The following is a 19,393-nucleotide window of genomic DNA, read 5'->3' as shown; positions in this document are numbered from 1 at the left end:
CAAGGTTTCTTCGCCTCTCTGCTAGCTCAACAGGTTCACACTCCATGAGATGGGCTTTTACTCCACCTTTTCTATTACAGAGTTCACCAACACCGTATCTGTTTATCTGCTCCAAACAAACCAGTAAGGGAACAGGCCTGCAGAAGTTAAGTGAGAACTCTTCAGCAGCTACCTTCCCCCTGAGCCAGTGCTGTTTCTGGCACCATCTGTGTTCTGAAAATCTGTTCTTTAGCAATTCACTAAACATGGAAAAAAATATTTGGAAAGCAAATTTCTTGAAGCATCTTATACACCAAAGAAGCTAGCTATAAAATGCTTTAAGAGGAAAAAAAAAAAAAAAAAATCACAACTTTTCCTTCTCAGGAAAAGAACCCTATACCTGGATTCTCATCATGTTTAATCAGGAACTGAGCCTGGATGCTTCCACTTTAAATAGATTAGAAATCACCACGCCTAGACCTCCCTTCTGGAGATCTCATTGTTTTATCCTGCAAATGAATGCTTACAAGCTAAGAAAGACAACCTGAGGTTATAAAATTAGGAGTCAAAACTGGTATTGTGGAAGAGACTGTAGTTCCAGAAAGGGTAACAATAAAGCTCTCAATGTTTCTGCAGAGACCATAAAGCCAGGGAGCTGTTTCCTATGAGAAAGAGGCAAGATGGAAGAAGCAGTACAGCAAACCCACCTCTTGGCATGCTTCTTAGCATCAAATTTGTGCTTCATATTTGATGAAGGAGAGAAAGGGAAAAAATACATATACCCACCCACTGTCACTAAAAGGGGTGAACTAATTGTGGCTTTGCTCCTCCAAACAATCTTGATAACAAGCAAAAGTACTTTATTTAAGAAATAAAATCTGTTAATGTGCATAGCCTCCAAATTACAAGATTGGTAGAGCCACCTCTGTGTGCACCTCATATGCAAGCAGAGGAAGAGGCAGAAGATCACTCCAAATAAGACCGTGCTTTTATAAACACACACACACATTCAGAGTTCTCAAGTCCAAACAGTCCAGTGAGGAAAGGGGAAACTGCATGTGATCTCCTGGATGAGCAGAGAATGTACTCCCAGGTAAGTCCCAGCAGTTCACCTCCAGCCTCAGCCGACGGCCAGAACTATGTATTCTTATTTCAGGCAGAGATGCTGCCCTCCTCCCTACCTCCAGTATCTCCCCCCAGCTGGAAGAGAAGTACAAGCATCCTCAATTCCCTGCAACCTGCAGGACCTCGCAAAAAATCTTCTTTTGAAGTTCAAACAAATGAACAGACAAGTTTTGTACAAACTTAACCTCGAATGCCTTGAAGTACATCAGAATAATATCTTTTACAGTTGCACTTTAAGAGCAAGCTTTTCAGTGTGAAATCTTGTTTCAGAGTAGCAACTCAGCAGATTACAGCAGGTCATCACCTGCCTTTCTTCAGCCTCTCTGCTCTGAACGTGGTCTAAAAGGGTTGTTTTACCTATTTTGCTTACACCACAATGGTCTGATGAGTACACAGGAAATGCAGAGGAAACAGATAGAAATCCAACTGCTACAGCTGCCTGTCAAGTCAGTATTTATTTCAGGAAATCGTTCTACCTATGTAAAAGAGGAAAGTAGCAGGTTCATTCTTCTCCAAAAACACATCTAGAAAAATGAAGAACAAAAGGTATGGATTTGGGCACCTTTTTAATAAAATCTTATAAATAAATGCTTGTTACCACCTGATCATTTACACACACTATTTCCCAGCCCATTTGGAATAATTTTATGAGTCAAACTACCTCTTGCATGAGTCCTCAGGATAGTCACTTCATTCAAAAGTGAAGTCAAGGTTTTCTTAACGTTAACCTGCTCCTCCGACCTGAGCAAGCTGCATTTCAGAACAGTATGGATTCCCTCCTTAGCAGAGATTTGGTGGGCCATTTTTCACATACACTAAGGAGCCCACCTGTGGAGCTGCAGCCCTATGTGTGGCCCATGACCCAGAGATACCTCTGTGTAACACATACTGCAAGGAGAGCTGCTAGTCATTGAGACAGAGGCATGCATGCTGCTTGTTGGGGCACAGCTGTAGGTTTCCATGTAAAATACCTGTGTTCTATAAAGAGCAAAACATGACAATTATTTCAACAGAGCTTAAGAAGCTTCTGTGTCTTCTGCATGCAATGACAAGGTAACCTTCATAATAACAATTACTCTAGAAAAAATAATCTCAAGAACATTCATCTTTCTTTGTTTCTTTTTCAGATCTTCATACCAATATAAAAAGGAAGGTGTTGCAGGATAGTAAGTGTTCTGTGTTTTGCTACTGAAAGAGGGCTAATAGACTGAGCTAACCCAGAAATCTCCTTCATTGGTTGTTTCTGGTTTGGTCTTAAGAACTTCACACCCATTAGAAGTCAGTCTTCATTCAAGTAATTAACAGAAGAGTGATGAAGTCAGTCAATTGGCTCAGAGGGACTATAAGAAACAATTTAATAAGTAAAATTGCCACGGCTGCTGCACATATACCACTCTCAGAAAATATCATGCAAGAACATGACTCCAACCTAAACTCCTCTCTGTACATATTGTACACACAAACTTACTCTCCCTACTAAGTAACTGACTGCAAAAAAAGACTTGGTTTCAGTAGTGACCATTCAAAGCTTTTTTTTTTTTTTTTTTTTTATGATGTTAGAAGGAAGTTTTGATAAAGTTCTTCAACACCAGAAGACAACAGAGCCCAAGGAAAGCTTGATATAACTGTTGAATTCAGGCATCAGTTGCCATACTTTGCCAGTAGCACTTTTTTGAGAACCTATAAACTTACCTGCTTAGTACAGAAGTGACAGAAACCCTGCATTTACAAAGAAAAGTTGACAGGAAGTTTGTGAAAAGTACACATTTTGTGAGCAGCCTTGACGTTGTGAGGAAGCACCAAAGCACTGCACAAATTACCACAGGACCTGATCCCTCAACTTCTGTGCCCAGACACAGCCTGTACAACCAGCTGCAGGACACTGAGGTGGTGTCCTTGCCACTCATTTGAAGTCTTGCTCTGTAACTTTGGGAAGACAGCATTTTGAAACAGTGAGGCAGGGGGACCACGATTTTGGAAGCAATGGAGAAGGGAAGGGAAATTATTTGTAAATCAGGAAGCAGATGAAAAGCAGGGTAGAAAGCTGCTACCTACAAGCAGTAAAAGCTACATACGCATAAGATCTAACAAGAAGGTGAATGCTGTTTGATGTCTGTGCTCAGCAGTGCTTACATCAGTGTTCATTCCCAGTCTTTCTGATTCATATGCTCCTGCTCTGACTCTCAGTCCTTTCAGTCAGCTGGTACTGATGGCACACACCAGCAAAAGTTGGTGTTTGTCAATTCCCAACAGAAACGCTGCAGCTGACAGCCTGGACTGGGCAACTCCATCTTTCTCCTAAGCTAGGGAACGATGCAAATGAAGTTGCAGTGGACAAAGCCAGGTGAGGCACGCAGACCCTCTGAGAATAGACCAACTGTGCTCCATATAGTGCTACCAGCACTGCTTCTCTGTCCCTCCGCCCAAGTTCCCTCATGTAAAAGGATGACTTACTGCTACAAAAAATGAAAACAAAGTTTTAAACGCTCACAAGGTAAGAAAAAACAGCAAAGAAAACAGATCTGTTCTCATGCCTGCTCATCTATTTTAAAAATTGTAACACTTTTTGCACAGTATTAACGTAACAAGTTCATAATACAGTTGGGAAAGCCAGTAACTATAATAACATGAGCAAACAATTTGCCACAATGCCACACCCACTTACAGAGGAGAAAAAGAGGAAGAAAAAAAACTTAAAGAAAAAAACAATTTGTATGAATGTTCACCTTTTGTAAAGATTTTGGCCAAGTATTTAAATCTCAAGGTGCACCAAGGTTACCAAACACACACACCAACGAGGTCTGAAATGGACAAGCTTTCAGTCAAAGAGTGACTGCATCAGGAAGTCAGCATTCACCAAAGAATCCATTTCAACATTTTTTATGGTTAACTCGGAGCACAGAAATGAAGGCAGTTATCTGAATTGCTTAGAAGGCTCTATTGTTCCCTCTTCCAAAGGATTTTTCCCCAGAAAAGAATGGGTGGTGTGTGCGCAGCAATGAAAGGTGGGGGAAGGGGAAGAGTCTTGGGGACGCCGAGAGAAACAGAAGCAGTTTTAAACATGGATGTCTTAATTCTAAATTAATTTCCTACCTCCCATTGCAAGTGAGGCGGGATGTTTCTGATCTGAAGTTTCCGACTCCTGCAAATTAATTAAAGAACACAGTTAATAAACAGAAATAAACACTGTTAGAAGGCAATCTATACACAGCAGCATCCATATTTAACCGTTTTCTACTAGGAGGGGCAAAAGCAAATGTGAAACATCAGATCAAAACCTGTGTGTCCAAAGAACTCTTGCAGTATATCTTGTTATCTGTTGGGCAGCTGCTGGGTTTTATGAATTGCTCACTTTTCTTGAAGACTATTTCTGTTTCAGCATTAAGGCCATCAGTATCCAACACCCTCCATTATGAACGGGTGTGATAACCCTGTGTATTTGTAATAGGTTCCCCTTCCCTTAAGATTTTTTTTTTTTAAATTCTCTGAAACGATCCTTTGGTATACTTCTGCCCCTTAAGGAAAGGGCCATAAACTTGAATAAATGCATCTACTCCAACACCACGCTCTTCATTAGCCTAACAAGGGGCTGTACTTTAACACATATGCCTGACATTCTTCATCTCTGGTTAGAGGACAGGAAGGGAAAGAACAATTTAATTGCATTTCGAGCCCAAATTTATATCATTTCCACCAATCTAGTGAAGAGAACCCACACTTTGAAGTGCTCCCGCCGAGCCGGGCGGCAGCGTGTTTGCGGCCTTCACAGCCAACTCCTTTGTCTCCTCCCTTCCCCCAAAGCGAGAGAACAAACAAATGCCAGAGATGCCAGCAGCCCCTGGGGACTCGCAGGAATGTGCGAGCGGCGGGGCTCAGGTAGGGCAGTGCCGCGGGGCAGCCCGGGGAGCGCGCCTGGGGCCGCGGCCACCGCAGCGACTCAATCCCGGTCCCGTGCTCCAACACGCACTTCTTCCCAGCGCTTTAGCTGCTCGGTGCTGACCCCTCACTGAGAAACCCGGCGCGTCTTAGGGACCCTTTTACGACGGAAGTTGGTGAATCTCACAAAGTCTTGCGACAAAGCAAGTTTCAGAGATGTCCTCGCCTGGCAACCTAATTCAGAGCCTCGGTTCTCCTCAGCACCGCCACTCACGTGCGGCCCCGCAACGAATGTTGTTTCATGGATGTTGGGCTTTCTTTTTTTTGCGTCGGGAAATGCTCCTCCCAATAGGCTGTGCTCTGGGTGCAGCTCGCGCTCCCCGCACACAAAGCTGCTCTGCTGGGAGGGCTCTGTGCGCATAGTTTTACCTCCAGAAGTGCACCCGAGCACCGTGCTTTCTCCACAGAGGAGGCAGCCTGCAGGGGCAGCACCTCGCGCTGCCCTCCGCCCCCCTCAGCAAAGAGCCCGTTCCTGCGTTTGATCACGATCACGTAAATCGGCAAAGAAGCGGCTGAGCAAAAACCCGGATCACACAACCCCTTTTAAGCTGTCATTTCCAATAAAGCAGAGTCAGGCACTGCGTTGTTGTAACGGAGGGGAGAAAGCTCCTCAGAGCCTGAAAACTTCTCTCAGCTGTGCTCTCAGCGAGAGAAACTGCTATGAAACGGCTGTGAATTAGAGACGCTGCTCTGAAACATCACGGGAATCTCACACAGCAACCTGGAAGCTGAACGCTCGCTCCTGAAGCGGAACAAAGAAGGGGACACTCATTCAATATTACAAATACTGGGAAATCGTAACGCTGAAAAATCCCAAACCACATCATTGGCAGTCAATACGCTATTCACTGCGTTTCCAATTGTGTCATGCCATCAGTCTCTCGCCCTCCTAGACCCAAATTAAAATTCATGAGGGTTTCGCAGCCAGCGGTGCCACTCGCAGAGGGGCCTGGGAACGCACGGTCCCAGCTGCGTGCTGAGAGAACCGTGCCCCATAGCCACCCCACAGCAAACAGTGGGGAGAAGGGGAGCATCCCATCCAGAAACATGCACACCGGTCCTGTACACCTCCCATTTACCTTCATAAGCAAAGCTGCATATCTGCTGGACCAGCTGACACACAAATGATGCACTGAAAGCACAAGCAGCAGCCTCTACACCCACTTAATGAAAGCACATAACACAAGCTTTTGGTGTTTTCTTTCTTCCTGCGTGGCTTTGAAGGATGGAGTGGTTTGATGCAAGTTAGAACTTTGCCAGCCAGCTTTCAGAGCACAGAAACAACTTGGGTATCCTGATAGGGATGAGTGGCACAGAAGAAACGCACCTCCCAGTTACACCTTCCTCCACCACACAGAGCAGAAGGAAATGGAGAGTTGCGTACAGAACGGGGACAGTCCTGCTGTGCACCTCAATTTGTGGCTATAGTGAGACACCTATTGTACAGAACTGAAAGGTCACTTCAAAACATGAGAGCAGCCACACGAACCATGCTGTTTGACGCTATTTACACCACAATCAGATGCCTGTCTGCACCACAAGCAATTTTAGCTCCGTACCCAATTCACAAGCTTTAAAGTGGCTGTCTGTTGGTGCATGTGAAAAATTAAAAAGAATTGGTGTTTTTTACATTATTGCTGTACTGCAACAAGCAAAAGGGGAAAGCAAACAAAGCCTTACGCAGACCAAAGGGGAGTTACACAGAACAGCATCAGGTAGAAAAGCATGAGATTTCTCTCTCGTGAAATTTGAGATTTCTCTCAGTTACTATCAGCTCCTACAGGGGAAAAAAAGAAAAACCAAAATTTCTTCCAGATACTGCCAGCCTATTTCCACCAGGTGACAAATCGTGCATCTGGTGCATGCTCCTTCTCTACTTCAAGCAAGCTTCTTATTTTATTCATGCATTCATACCTGGCAGCGCAAGTAGCCGTCAACTGAAGAGCCTTGGCAAATTGTGTTTCTGCTCCATACCTTTCAAAGCCTTCACGTGCTACTTGTGGTTTGCAACACATGAATTCGGCACATCGAATGTCTTACTGGTGATGAAAGCAGACTTCTCTGTTTCCTGAGTTGTCCATACTATTATTTGGAAAGACTTTTTTTTTTTTTTTTTTTTAAGCCCATTTGCAAATAGTCCAATTCTCTTTTCCAGGAACTATGTAGGTAAGTGGTTTGTTACTCCAGCCCACTGCTGGTTAGTGCAGACATGCTAACACATCTATTCTGTGAACGCTGAGGACACACAGCCTTCACTGTGGGAGACACATGCTTGCACTGAGAGCAAGAAAAAAAGGTGTCATTGCCCCTTTACATGGAAAGCAGCATTTGTGCCCTATGTGCACACAGAGACAGAAACAGCAAAGTAGCATCAGATAGATCATATACAAAAGATGCTGTTAGTATTCTCTGGAAGAGCAATTTCTTCTAAGAAAATTCAGAAAACAGGCCCATGGTCATCTTGCCAATGTCCAGAACCCGTGAGAACCCTCACATATCAGAAATAACATTAACCATGTCTTGGGAAAGTGGGGAAGGGAACCCCACAGTTTCAGCATTTGTTAATGTGGACTCACCATCCTTCTCTCTGTTCTACCACATACGCTTGTTTTCCCCTTCCATCTACCATTGGGTGCACAAAAGACCCTTCTTCCCTTCAGGGATTTTTTGTTTGTTTGTTTGTTTAAATAAGAACAGAATAGATGCATTTATAAGGTAAAAAACAACAACAACAAAACATTAAAATACCACACTTTTAATTAGAGTTCTTAACTTTTTGTGCTAAAGGGCATCTTACAGATCTCCCCAAGTCTGACCAGCATGGAGAGAAACACACACACTAATATAAGTAACCGCATTTCTGCATGGTCATTGTGCCCACACTCACCACAGACCCTTCTCTTCATCCCGCCACCCCAAAGCCGCTGCCATCTTCTCTTTAATTCCCATTTTTCCACAATAACCCCACACAACACTCAGTTTTAATTGAGCAGACAACGAACTGCCTTCATCACACTGTTAATGCTTAAAAAAAAAAAAAAAAAAAAAAAGCACAAAAGCACAGAACTACTCTTTAGGCATTTCTGTGGAGCAAGTTAAACATGTTTAAGAAGAGACTGGGTGAACATCAGTGACATCAGTCCATTCAGTTGTTAGAATTCAATACCTATGGGGTGGAAAGTAAATTGTCCACCTTCTCTACTCCAAGGATTGGGCACTGGGCAAGCACACATCCATCTCATTCACTTCAGGTAGGCACCATTCTAGGACAGGCTACATGGGAAAAGCCTTGGCACATCACTCCACGGGCACAGCTGCAGCGTGCACCACAATCTATCAGCACTGAGAGCCACAAAGAGAAAACTATTTTGGTGTAAGAAGCCTCAATGTGATCAACTGCAGTTACAGGATTAGTGACTCCTATGCCCAAATGGAAAACTGCTGCTACTGAAATCAATTTGTGGGAGAAGGAGAGAAGATACCTTGGTTACTCTGCAACCATCAGAACAAAAATGGGCAAATAAACCTCAAAAAGCGACACACACACACAGTTTATTAGTTTGTTCCCCTAGATTGCCTTCAAGCAGGCAATGCTGTACCACAACAGAGTGAATCAGTGTTCAAAATGTCTTTCTAGTGCAAAAGTACTAAATAAAAGAGTCCTTGACTCTTAATATTAGTGTGGCTGAGGAACAGAAAAAAAAGGACAGGACTGAGCACCCATCATTGGTAATAAATCTGAGTAAAACTTCTAAACCATTTTTCCACATACCTTAAAAATATATGCAGTTTTATATATAATGGTATTTACAACTGTGTGTATAATATAAAGATACTCATCAAATTTTGTATGTAAAGCATTTAGTCCTAACAAGTAGTTCGGGTACCTGCAAAAGCACGTGGTCACATTTGTTGCTCAAAAATAAAAAAAATAAAAAAATAATAAAAAAAAAAAAGCACATGTAACTTCTGTTAAAAACACTCAGTAAAGTGACAAATTGAGATTTTTATATTACTTCTATTAAGAGGTAATTAATTTCTAGAGTATATTAGAAGGCATGCTAACGACACCACTGCTGTATTTTATCTAAGCAAGCCATCAGCTTGTGAACCAGAAATTTCCTCTTGCTGCCTTACTGGATAAGAAAGGGGAATGGTTTCAGGTACCAACTTGTTAACAAACATCACCTCCTTCTATTTCAATGCTGAGCTCTGGACAGTAGGGTACATGAAACATTTTTGCTCCTGTGACAGACCCAAATCAGCAGGTCGAGCAGACAAAGCTTAGATAAGCCACAAACTGCAGCGGTGCTTCTCTTTGTGTTGCCTCGCTATTTAATTCCACACCTGGATTTAAAAGCACTGCACTACACTCAAAATAAGCATTTCCTATGAAATTCAGGAAAGCAAATTCTCGAGGTTCACACAGGACATTACAGTTGGATCTGAAGTACGCTTGTCCCGCCTCATCTTGCGCACAACCCCCCACAGAAGCAGTGCTGCAGTGGTGTATCATCTAAACCCTCAACGTGAAAATCTACCTTTTGGATTGCTTCACGGATTCTACTGTGCGAATGATCAGATTTCCTCTCAGTGCCTATAAAACATTGTATTTGCTTACTACTCCCCTCCAGGAGCAACTGGAGCTGCCTGCAGACTACATGGCCCCATTCTCCAAGGCACCAGCCCAGCTCCACCAGACCCCATGTGCACCCTAGTTTTGGGGTTGCTCCACCTCAGTGCGTGGAAGAGACTGGATATTTGTGGGCAGGACATAGCACAGGAAGCACAACCAGAAGACTTATATTAGCATATCCAAGTTAAGTCACACAGAACAGGTAAACGTGGTGTTCTGAGGCAAGACAGGCAGTCAGCTTTCACCTATTACCACTTACTTTGAGATTTCATTTTGACAACTCCTCACACCACTAATTAAAGTAAAAGCTTACATTAATTATTTGTAAATTCCCACATGTGCTCCATTAAGACATTTTAAAAAGAGAATTCTCAGATTCCTCCATTACCACATTAATGCTGAATGCCTCATTTTAAAAACATTTTCCAGGTGTTGTTAATGACTGAAGGCTGTTAAGTTATTTGTTCTTTAATTAAGGGATTAAGCACTGCTTCAAAATTAATGGGAAGTACCAATATTGAAAAAGGAAAAGAACTTTCAGCTCACCTCCCCTTTGCTTGGTGGCTTCCAACATTTCAGCTCTCTCTCTCTTCTCCAAACTCTTTGGAGAAATGGAAAGCGTGTTTTTGGTTGTTTTGTTTTGGACTGGGAGGGGGGGTGGAAGGGAGAGGAAAGGGGGGGAAATATGAAGAGAGTTGTTGATTAAATGACAGTTTCTCTTCCCCTCTTAGAACACCAAGTCTATATTGCTCAAACAATGTCACTACTGAGTTGACTTTTTTCACCAGATATTTTAGGGCTATAGTCACTTGCCATTTATTCTCCCATCCCAACAGCTAACTTGCAATTAGCTGGGATGTGGATAACACCAAAAATACTCAGAATGTATAAGAAGAACTAAAAATAATACATTTAAATACAGAAGTGCTTCTTAGACATATGAAAAATTGTCTAGAAGCTATCCTAACCCAACCAAGTTAATAATCCCTTGGTAATGTGACAATATTTTTTTGTTTCATATTTTCCCACTCTTTTCTCCTCAGTCCTATCCCTTCCCTTGGCCACCAAAAGGGTCAGATGCTCCTTCTATCCCCTTATTTTCCTGGTGCCCACAAGGCTACTAGATGAAGCAGCCAACATTCCCATGGACCAATTGCAGAGCTTTACACCAGCTGCAGAAGCAGATCTAGACCAAAGTTAATGTACAACATCCCTGCAACATAAGATTGTGCTCCAGGTTAGGGATCTCTAAGGAAAAGAAGAATTACTTAGTTTCAATAATCTTGATGAACTGAGATACTATTAAAAATGCAGAGAGGTAGAAAGAAGTGGTGCAGGACACTTCAGAGTCATTTCTAAAGGGAAAGAGGGTCCAAAGTTTTAGGAACTGAGATGCCAACCAGACGCCTTGCTTCGTGATGCAGTTGCTAGACAGACTCTACAGCACTTCCAACTGCCTGATTTCCCACCATTACATTCCCGATTTGTTCACCCATGAGACTGTATTTGCAAAGAATATTGGAAATGCCTTCCAGATTTCTTACATCGCCATTACCACATAAGCATAACACATTTTGGCTAATTTCAGGTCAACTTCAACTGAAACAAAGGCTATTCATACTCAGGTTAAGGTGACTGTATGCTACACATTAACCATTCCAACACACTTCTGCACTGAACGTTATAGAAGGCTTGAAATAAAATAGCAAGAGGTGTTCTAACTCCACCACACACAGCATGTAACTTCTGTTGTATAACATCAAAAAGTGGGGAATTATTTGCTTTTTTTTTTTTTTTTTTTTTTTTTACTAGTAAATACCTGATTTAAGCCTCTCAGCCCAAGGGCATGCTGCATGCTCTAGAGCTTAACTTGAGAGATGCTTTAGGTGTTCAGGGAACACAAGGATGCATCACAGTGCACACCCTGCTGCAGCCTCACAATTTCACCCCACACATGGACTTATTATTACTATATATATATATATATTATTTTATTTTTTAAGAAAAACCTCTCTGCCTCTCTTTGACTATTCTATGAAAAAAAAAAAAAAAAGACAAATTAACATCCAATTCCACAGATTCTCAGTAAATGAAGATCTTTCTGAGGGTCTGAGAGATGTAGATAGTACTTTCTGGAGCACTTCAAGAAGCTCACATGCTGTAACTAGAATACGATGAAAGTCAGAGCCAAAGGGAGATTGTAAGTGTACATACGAACTTCAGCTAGCAGATGGGCTCACTAGCATTTCCATGATACAAGAAGGATATTTAAGAAGTACTAATTACTTAGACAACTGCCAGCCTGCTTATGTGTTGATGGTTTTTTTGCAGTTGGATTTATTTATTGTTGTTGATGGTTTAAGTTTTAAACCTATTAATTTCCTCCTTATTACTGTCCACCCTTCAATCGAGACAAACCAAGAAACATTTAAAATGCAATGGCAAAACAGTTGGCTTTTAAATCCCCAAGACTGAGTTAAAAGGAATAGATTTGAATTCGTATCTTGCCAGGCTTACAACACTAGATATGTCCAAGTTGTCATACATTTCCTATTACTATTGATTTAAGTGAGATCTTCCATCTCAAAGGATTCAGCGTAACAAATCTCAATGACAACTGAAAAGTTTTGTTTTTTGCAGATCAAACCTTTAAAGTATAAACTGATGCACGTAACCAAGACATCGACTCCTATATGGATGTTTTAGTAATTATTTTATTGGTCTGCACACTGATCTATCCGAACATTACATGCCTCTCAGAAGCAGTACAACCTGCGAGTTATGCGCTTCCATCACCAAATCTTTTTTCCTTCTTTTCCAATTGCCCTCTCACAAAGCAAGTATCATAGAAACTGACCACTGTGCAGCTTGTCATCTTCTTGCTGACCATCACCACGTGCAAGAAAAGAAAGCCAAATAAATCAGTCTCATGGCTTTCAAACAGCACTGTCATTTTCCTAAATTAATATTTTCTGAAGAATTCCCTACAAAAGAGAAAAATCCCGTTCAACCGCACATAAAATGTGGGCAAAGCAGTACCACACTTATTTCACAGCTGCACTTTTAATCACAATTGTTACGTGATTACGTGAAGACAAAAACTGCATGCTCTGCCCTCAAGAAGTTCAATTCTCCCATGTTATGGAGCACTGCCTTTCAGCCAGGGTGCAGTACTACATCGTGCACAGAGCTTGCATGCATGCATGATTTTACACATGTGTTGGTCTAAAAACATTACTGGAAAACACAGCTTTGTGATTTCCATGTCTTTAGAACCAAATTTGTAAAGTACTACCTACACCACTTCCTCTGTGAACACAGATCCTCATAGCAAATGCTTTTTTAAATTAAGAAGTACACTGTTAATTTTACCTTCATTAAATGCTATTTTTTAAGAATTGCCAAAGCACCTTCTGTGCTTTCACCACAGCAGGCCTGCTCAGCACATAAAGGGTTACTATGAAGGCAGTCCCTGAACTTTCACACCAGCCCTTCACCACGGCCTCCGAGTATCTGCCCAAATGAAAAAGCCAGTAACTAAAACACAAGTAGTGAGAGATCTTAAGATATGAAAAAAATTGTCGAATTGTGAAATGCCACAGCATCAAGTTTATGCTTACAAACACATGCACGTAAGAGGCACAAGCACATTTTCTTTGTTAACTTTTACATTTACTAAATTATTTTTCCACACCTTTCTAATACTATAAAGTCCCCCACGACTGTGGGAAGTTCTATGAAAGCACTTGTAGGAGAGCCATTTAAATAACCTTTTAAATAACCCCATTATTTTTCATTTCCTTCTTCACAGAATCCTGAAAAATCGCTTGAGGGTGGTCAGCATCAGCTTCTTCCACTCTCACTGCCCATTCAAAATACACTGTTATGACCAGGGAAAGTTTCTGCAGTCCTAAAGATCGCACTGTACTCACAGTGTAGCAAACAAACATTTAAACTATTTTAGTTCACTCTGCATTAAGCCGAGCATTGTAGATTTCAATAAAGCCAAAAAACTGCATACCATACTGCAGCTAATAACTCATTCATAAGTATTTTGTAAATTATAGTTTATGTAAATTATGAGTTTATGATCATTAGAAGCAAGACTTGCCTTTAATAACTTGTTTTCAAACACAGTATTTTGAGATATTTAAGTCAAGAGAAGGAGCAGAGTTTGTATGAGTGACAATGATAACTCTGACCAAGGTTACATTATTTAGCAGTTGATTGCTCCAGATTCAGTCTGTACAGAGATCTGCGAGCTTACTATCACACCAAGACAGTAATTACCAGCTTTCTTGCAGTTCTGCAGTACAGATGACTGAGAAGGACGCTGACATCGGGTGGTGCCTATCCCGTTCTATCACAAGTTGCCATTAGCGAGCACGTGGCTTAGCACAGCTCAAACACCCCTCACAAAGCTCTGAAATTCAGCTGTTCCACATGCACCTATATGTGCCCAGCTACTGAGGACCAAAGAAGAAGATATTAAAGGAGGAATAGAGAGCAGAAAAAAAAGCTTAGAATACCAATTACCAGAAAAAAAGCCAGCATAAGGAAGACAATGATTCCATAAGATAAGCATTCACCACAGAAGGAAACCGTTCTTCCCTGCGAACCACGGCTCACTCCCTCCTAACACCAGTGCCTGTGCATACTCGTTTTTCTCCCCAGCATCACCCCTCAAATTTCAGCTCATTTTGAATTCCTCTTGCACCACTTTCATGCCATTCTGGGACTTCAGAGCGAGACAAAGAACCCAAGTAGCCTCACCTCCCCCGAGCCTCAAGGAACGTTTAAGGGTTCCTAAACCACATGCACATCATGCACAGGGCACTGGGGGGTTCTGAGTTGGATGTCAGAGGAGCAACAGCAGATCAGGACATCCAAGTTTTGAACAGAATTTCCCAAGCCTTGCCTTTTATCATTTTATTTCTCCCTCCTCCCCCCCTCCCCTTTTTTTAAAGGGTATCACCCAAGGAGACCCACTCAGCAGCGCGAGGCAAAGCTCCCTCCCTCAGCAGCTTTGCAGCACACAGCCCAGCACCGTCCCCACCAGCACGCAGCTCAGCCGTTAGCACAGCTTGCGCCTCCATCCCAAAAGCCACGTTGCAGAGCTGCCGTGCCCAGCGGAGCAGCGCTCTGCAGCATGCTGTCATGAACGCTCGTGCAACGCTGCATCCCCGCAGCCGGCCAGGCACTCAGAAGCAGCACTGCCATGCCACGGTGCTGATCTCAAGCACCAAAGCCAGTGACAGTTCAGTGAGTGAGCTGTGTGGACAGGTGCTGGGAGCACAAGCGTTGAGGCAAAGAGCAGCGTGCGTAAGCTTATTATTTACCAAAGAGACAGGCAAAATGAATGCAATTTTGTGATTTTACTGGAGCTACTCAAACACAAAGGGAAAGCAATCTTTTAACTCAGTCCAAAAGGACCCTGCAAATTATAATGATAAATCCATCTTCTGCATTTATCCTCTAAATCTTTCTCCAATACTACTTTCAGTGAACAACGGAGCTTCACCTCCATGTGGACAAATCGCATGCTATGCACCTGAGAGGATAACTCCACTCACAACTTGTGTGCAACTGAACAACCGCCATCAAATCCAGTTGTACAAAAGGTGTGTAATCTGCCACTTCAGCAGAGTTCACAGTTCTGTGCATAACAGGAGTACATTCACATGTGCACATGCATTTCTTGTTTAAGACAGCAGCCGGGGCAAAAAGAGATTGGAAATCACATTTCTTTTGGGGAAAAAAAACCTCTCAGCTGCATAACGGGAAAATGAAGTCTTCTAAACAGAGATATACAGCACAGCTCAGGAAAACAAGGTGAGCAGCAACCCAAAGCATGGTGCCAGGATTTCACCACTTGGTATCAGGAGTCAGAGCACCAAGCACCAAACCTCACATTTAATGAAGAAATGAAGCAAGAACTAATGGTCACCTACTGTGACTTAGTTTTTTAAGGTCTTTTTTAAAAAGTTCTTGTGCATCTCAGGATGAAGCAGTATTAATAGAGTGAAAGCAGTTTTACACCACTGCTGCAAAGCACCAGCATTGAACTCAGGAGAAATTTAATGCTGAGCATGCAGTACTGCAAAGAAAGAAGAAATCTGTGTTCAGGCTTTAAGAGCTGTCCATTCCTCCTTTATTTAGCACAGGTTATTAGAATCAGCTTAAATACCCATGCTGCATCATAGGACCCTTCTCTTCCTTCAGTACATGTTAGTATATCTACAGAACACATGTTCAACTACACGCTTAATATCTCTTATTGTACTTGAAACTGAAAAATAATCTCAATTGCCATACAGCTTCAAATACCTAGTAGCTCTGAGGGGTACACGTTGCTAAAAAAGTATCCCACATGAAAATCTTTCAGAGTCCATACAGTCAGTAAGGAATGAGCAACAGGGCAGTGCGGCTGTCCTGTCAGGGCCAGAATCCCTGCAGCCTTGCTGCACAGCAGCTCACACTGCCAGCACCTGAACCCATGGAGACCAGTGCCACTAAAGGTTGGAGAAGCTCTCACTTGACCCCAGTTCTGGTTTTCCAAAGGAAAACATGATTCTTCCAGATACCATAGAGCCTCAATGAGAAGACCCACACATCCTTGATGGCACAGCAATACCCATCTGTGACCAACCAGTGCGCAATACTTCTAGACAAATAATGTTTTCTCCCCAAGTGATGTGCCTGCAGCTGCTGCAAAACTTTCACTGGAAAGCCATCTGAAGCACCTCTACCAGAACTCATAACCAGAAAAAGAAAATACGTCATTTTCACATTATCTTGCCTCTTATCTCAGATTAAACTACTGCCTGAATTCCTCATACATCTACAGAATATATTTTTCAAGTACTGTCCTGAAGACACATTGCTTTCAAATTTTTACTGTAGAAGTCAGAGAACAAATTGAACTGTTCTTATGTGCTAACTGGAGAACCACCAGCACATCAAGAGCCTTCCACACACGTGTAAACCCAACAGTCCACTTGATGGCTCAAAACAAATTCCTGGATCGGCCATGTAACAGCTCTACAAATAAAACCCACCAAACTACCAACAGTAGTTTGGCGGGTTTTATTTGTAGAACAGTAGTTTGGTCTTTTGTTTTCGTTTTTTTGGGTTTTTTTTTTTTTGTGTTCTGTTTTTGTCTTTTGTTTTTCATTTACTTATTTTAAAGGGATACCTTTCCCTTTGCCAGACAATGCACGTATGTTCCTGGTACAGCTGGTGCACGTTTCTGCACCGCGATACTTCAGTCTCCATTAAGGTGCAACAAGCTCCATTTTTAAGGGAGAACTGACAGGGTCTGTACCTCTTAAGTTTTTAATCAATTTACCAAAACAAAGCTCCACTATTTTCAGAGGGGAAAAATGTAATGGACACTCAGTACAGACTACGTATTTTAAAATTGCGTTCCTAAGGTTCAGCTGAGCATGAAGTTAATCTTTCAAAAGTGAACATTCATCTCCGATTGTGTTCAAGTGTGCTAACACTAGCAAAAAGAGAAGAGCCACTGCCAATAACCTGGGCTGTTTTTTATAGATTGCCTGGATACTTTCAGTAAATCTCTCCTTAAACTGCACTGATTTTACAGTAACGTGCTTTTATAACATACTTTTTTATATATATACATATATTTTTTCACATGCTATATATACGTACACACACTTAGAAACATTTTCCAGCATTATTTCTGACCAAGCTACACTCACATTTTTAAAGTCTCAAGATACCCCCCCCCAAAAAAAATCAAATGGAATAAGGCCCATCCCACCTGAAGACCTTTGATTCCAAGACGGTTTCAATACTTAGTCCCATCTCCAGGAAGTATCAGATCCTTCTTTCACTTATGTTGTTTTCTGTGCTCCAACCCAAATCTGAACTAGACTAACAGTGCTGAATGTCTCATGTTTCCTGTTAGAGTCAGTTTTCCATTCAGATGAGAACAAGGACAATTTAGGGTGATGCTGGTGAAGAGGCAATCAACTAAGAGGCACTTTGGTGTTGGGGTTGCACTGCCCAGAAGACGGCCCTTACACTGCAGGTTTCTTTTATGCAAACTGCTTTGAGAACACATTTCAACAAAATAACAATTAACATTATAATTGAATATAGTTTTCCATATCATATTTCAGTACGCTTATGAATAAAGCACCTTTCTCCTATCTGTTTCTTACTGCTGTTTTATGTTCAGTATGTTAACATTTTCCCAAGTATTGACCCTAGCAGCACATTTGATTTGCCCAGTATAAAGATATCTAACTAAAACACGAAGATCTTCTTTTTGGCCAAACCTGTGTATCTGTCAACACCAACTAATACTGCTGATTCTTATTTCCTCCTGTTTTTCCATCTTCCCAATCATTTTTTAAAAATTATTTTCATTTTTAAATTGCCTGAAACATGCCCAAACACTCTTGCTTCTGTACAGGAACTTCCCAAAGGCAGATTGGTTACACTGTAGGTAATGGGAAAAAACAACTGCCCCTAAAGTGCCCGCTCTGATAAGCGAGCCTCAGAAGATTGAGGAGCACCTAATCTGCTTCTGCGCAGCAGTCCATGCCAAGGGTCCCCCCACAGTTTATCAACAATATTGCCTTTATTTGGACAACAGATGTAAGATTTGTACAGCAAAGATGCAAGATAGAAATCTATATAAATGTGTATTCTCTGCACGTCCAGGGAAATATAAAAGTACATGTGTGTGTGGATGGAACCCCCAGTACTTCTGGTGACAGCATCACCTATCTAGACAAAATAAGGAAAAGTTAGGTTTTTATCCTAGCAAACATAAAGCTTTGTACTCTGCTTCAGCCAAGAGAAAGAACATGCAGATAACCACGTTGCATACAAAAACTGAGAGCATGCTTTAGAAGAGAACTGCACTGCAGAACCCTGGATGCATCTACTGCTGAATGCATCAACCTTGCTCAGGCTTTTCCACCTATCCTTGTCCCTCTGAAAAAGATGAAGTTATTCTCCTGATATTTTGTAACATTTATCTTTTTCCCCCCATACTCCATCTATTTTCTTGTTTTAAAGGAGTAAGTTTCAATTAATTTCAATTTCAAATCAAAACTGGCTCAAACTACGAGAACAAAAATCTGAAGTTCATGCCACACGACACCACGCCTGCCTCATTGGGCACAGGACAAAGCCACCAGAAAAGAGCTGTACTTGTGCTCCACACATTTATTAGAAGTTTGGGAGGAGTAAGCCTTGAAAGTTAAAATGTCTTTAGTGAGAGGAGCAGGCTTAGGGAGGTAGGATTCATTATGTGAGCCCTGACCATGGCTAAGAAGGTGCATTTCATTTCTGCCTGTGTCCTTGCTCAAAAGCATTGTGGGAAGCTCTATGTTTTCTGTTAGAGAGATAAATGCCAAACTCTTCAAGATTTTTTCAGGTCAAAACTGAGCATTTGAAGTCCACCCAAAAGCCAGCCAGAAGCTATAAAAGGACTTCAGCACTGCAGAGTCCTAAGCTCTGCACTTGAAAGAGCAACTGATATGAATACCCCCGTTTTACAAAAATACCGCCTTCAAGGGCTCAGAAAGGTGCAAAAGGGCTCTCATTACTCCAACAGCAAGAACAAAAAGAAAAATTGGGAATTTTTAAATGTTTCCTATTTAAACTTCACTACTTTTGCATTACTCTTCAAAAAACGCTATTTTTCATGCCTTCCCTTCAGGATTTACCAATCTACAT

The 19,393-nt window shown here is 41.8% G+C and overlaps 1 protein-coding gene across 2 annotated transcripts in view; it reads right to left on the bottom strand.

The window, feature by feature from the left end:
- Positions 1-19,393, bottom strand: part of IGF2BP3 (insulin like growth factor 2 mRNA binding protein 3) — a 100,950-nt gene that overhangs the window by 75,688 nt on the left and 5,869 nt on the right. For both annotated transcript variants that reach the window (XM_042888158.1, XM_042888159.1), the window contains exon 4: positions 4,198-4,246. In XM_042888158.1, coding sequence (XP_042744092.1) covers positions 4,198-4,246 — 49 coding nt within the window. The remainder of the gene's footprint in view (positions 1-4,197; positions 4,247-19,393) is intronic.

This window comes from Lagopus leucura, unplaced genomic scaffold, assembly GCF_019238085.1.
Source record: "Lagopus leucura isolate 7727_CA_CO unplaced genomic scaffold, USGS_WTPT01 Super-Scaffold_100157, whole genome shotgun sequence".
In the NCBI taxonomy this organism is placed as follows: Eukaryota; Metazoa; Chordata; class Aves; order Galliformes; family Phasianidae; genus Lagopus; species Lagopus leucura.
This window is presented reverse-complemented; position numbering and strand designations above follow the sequence as displayed.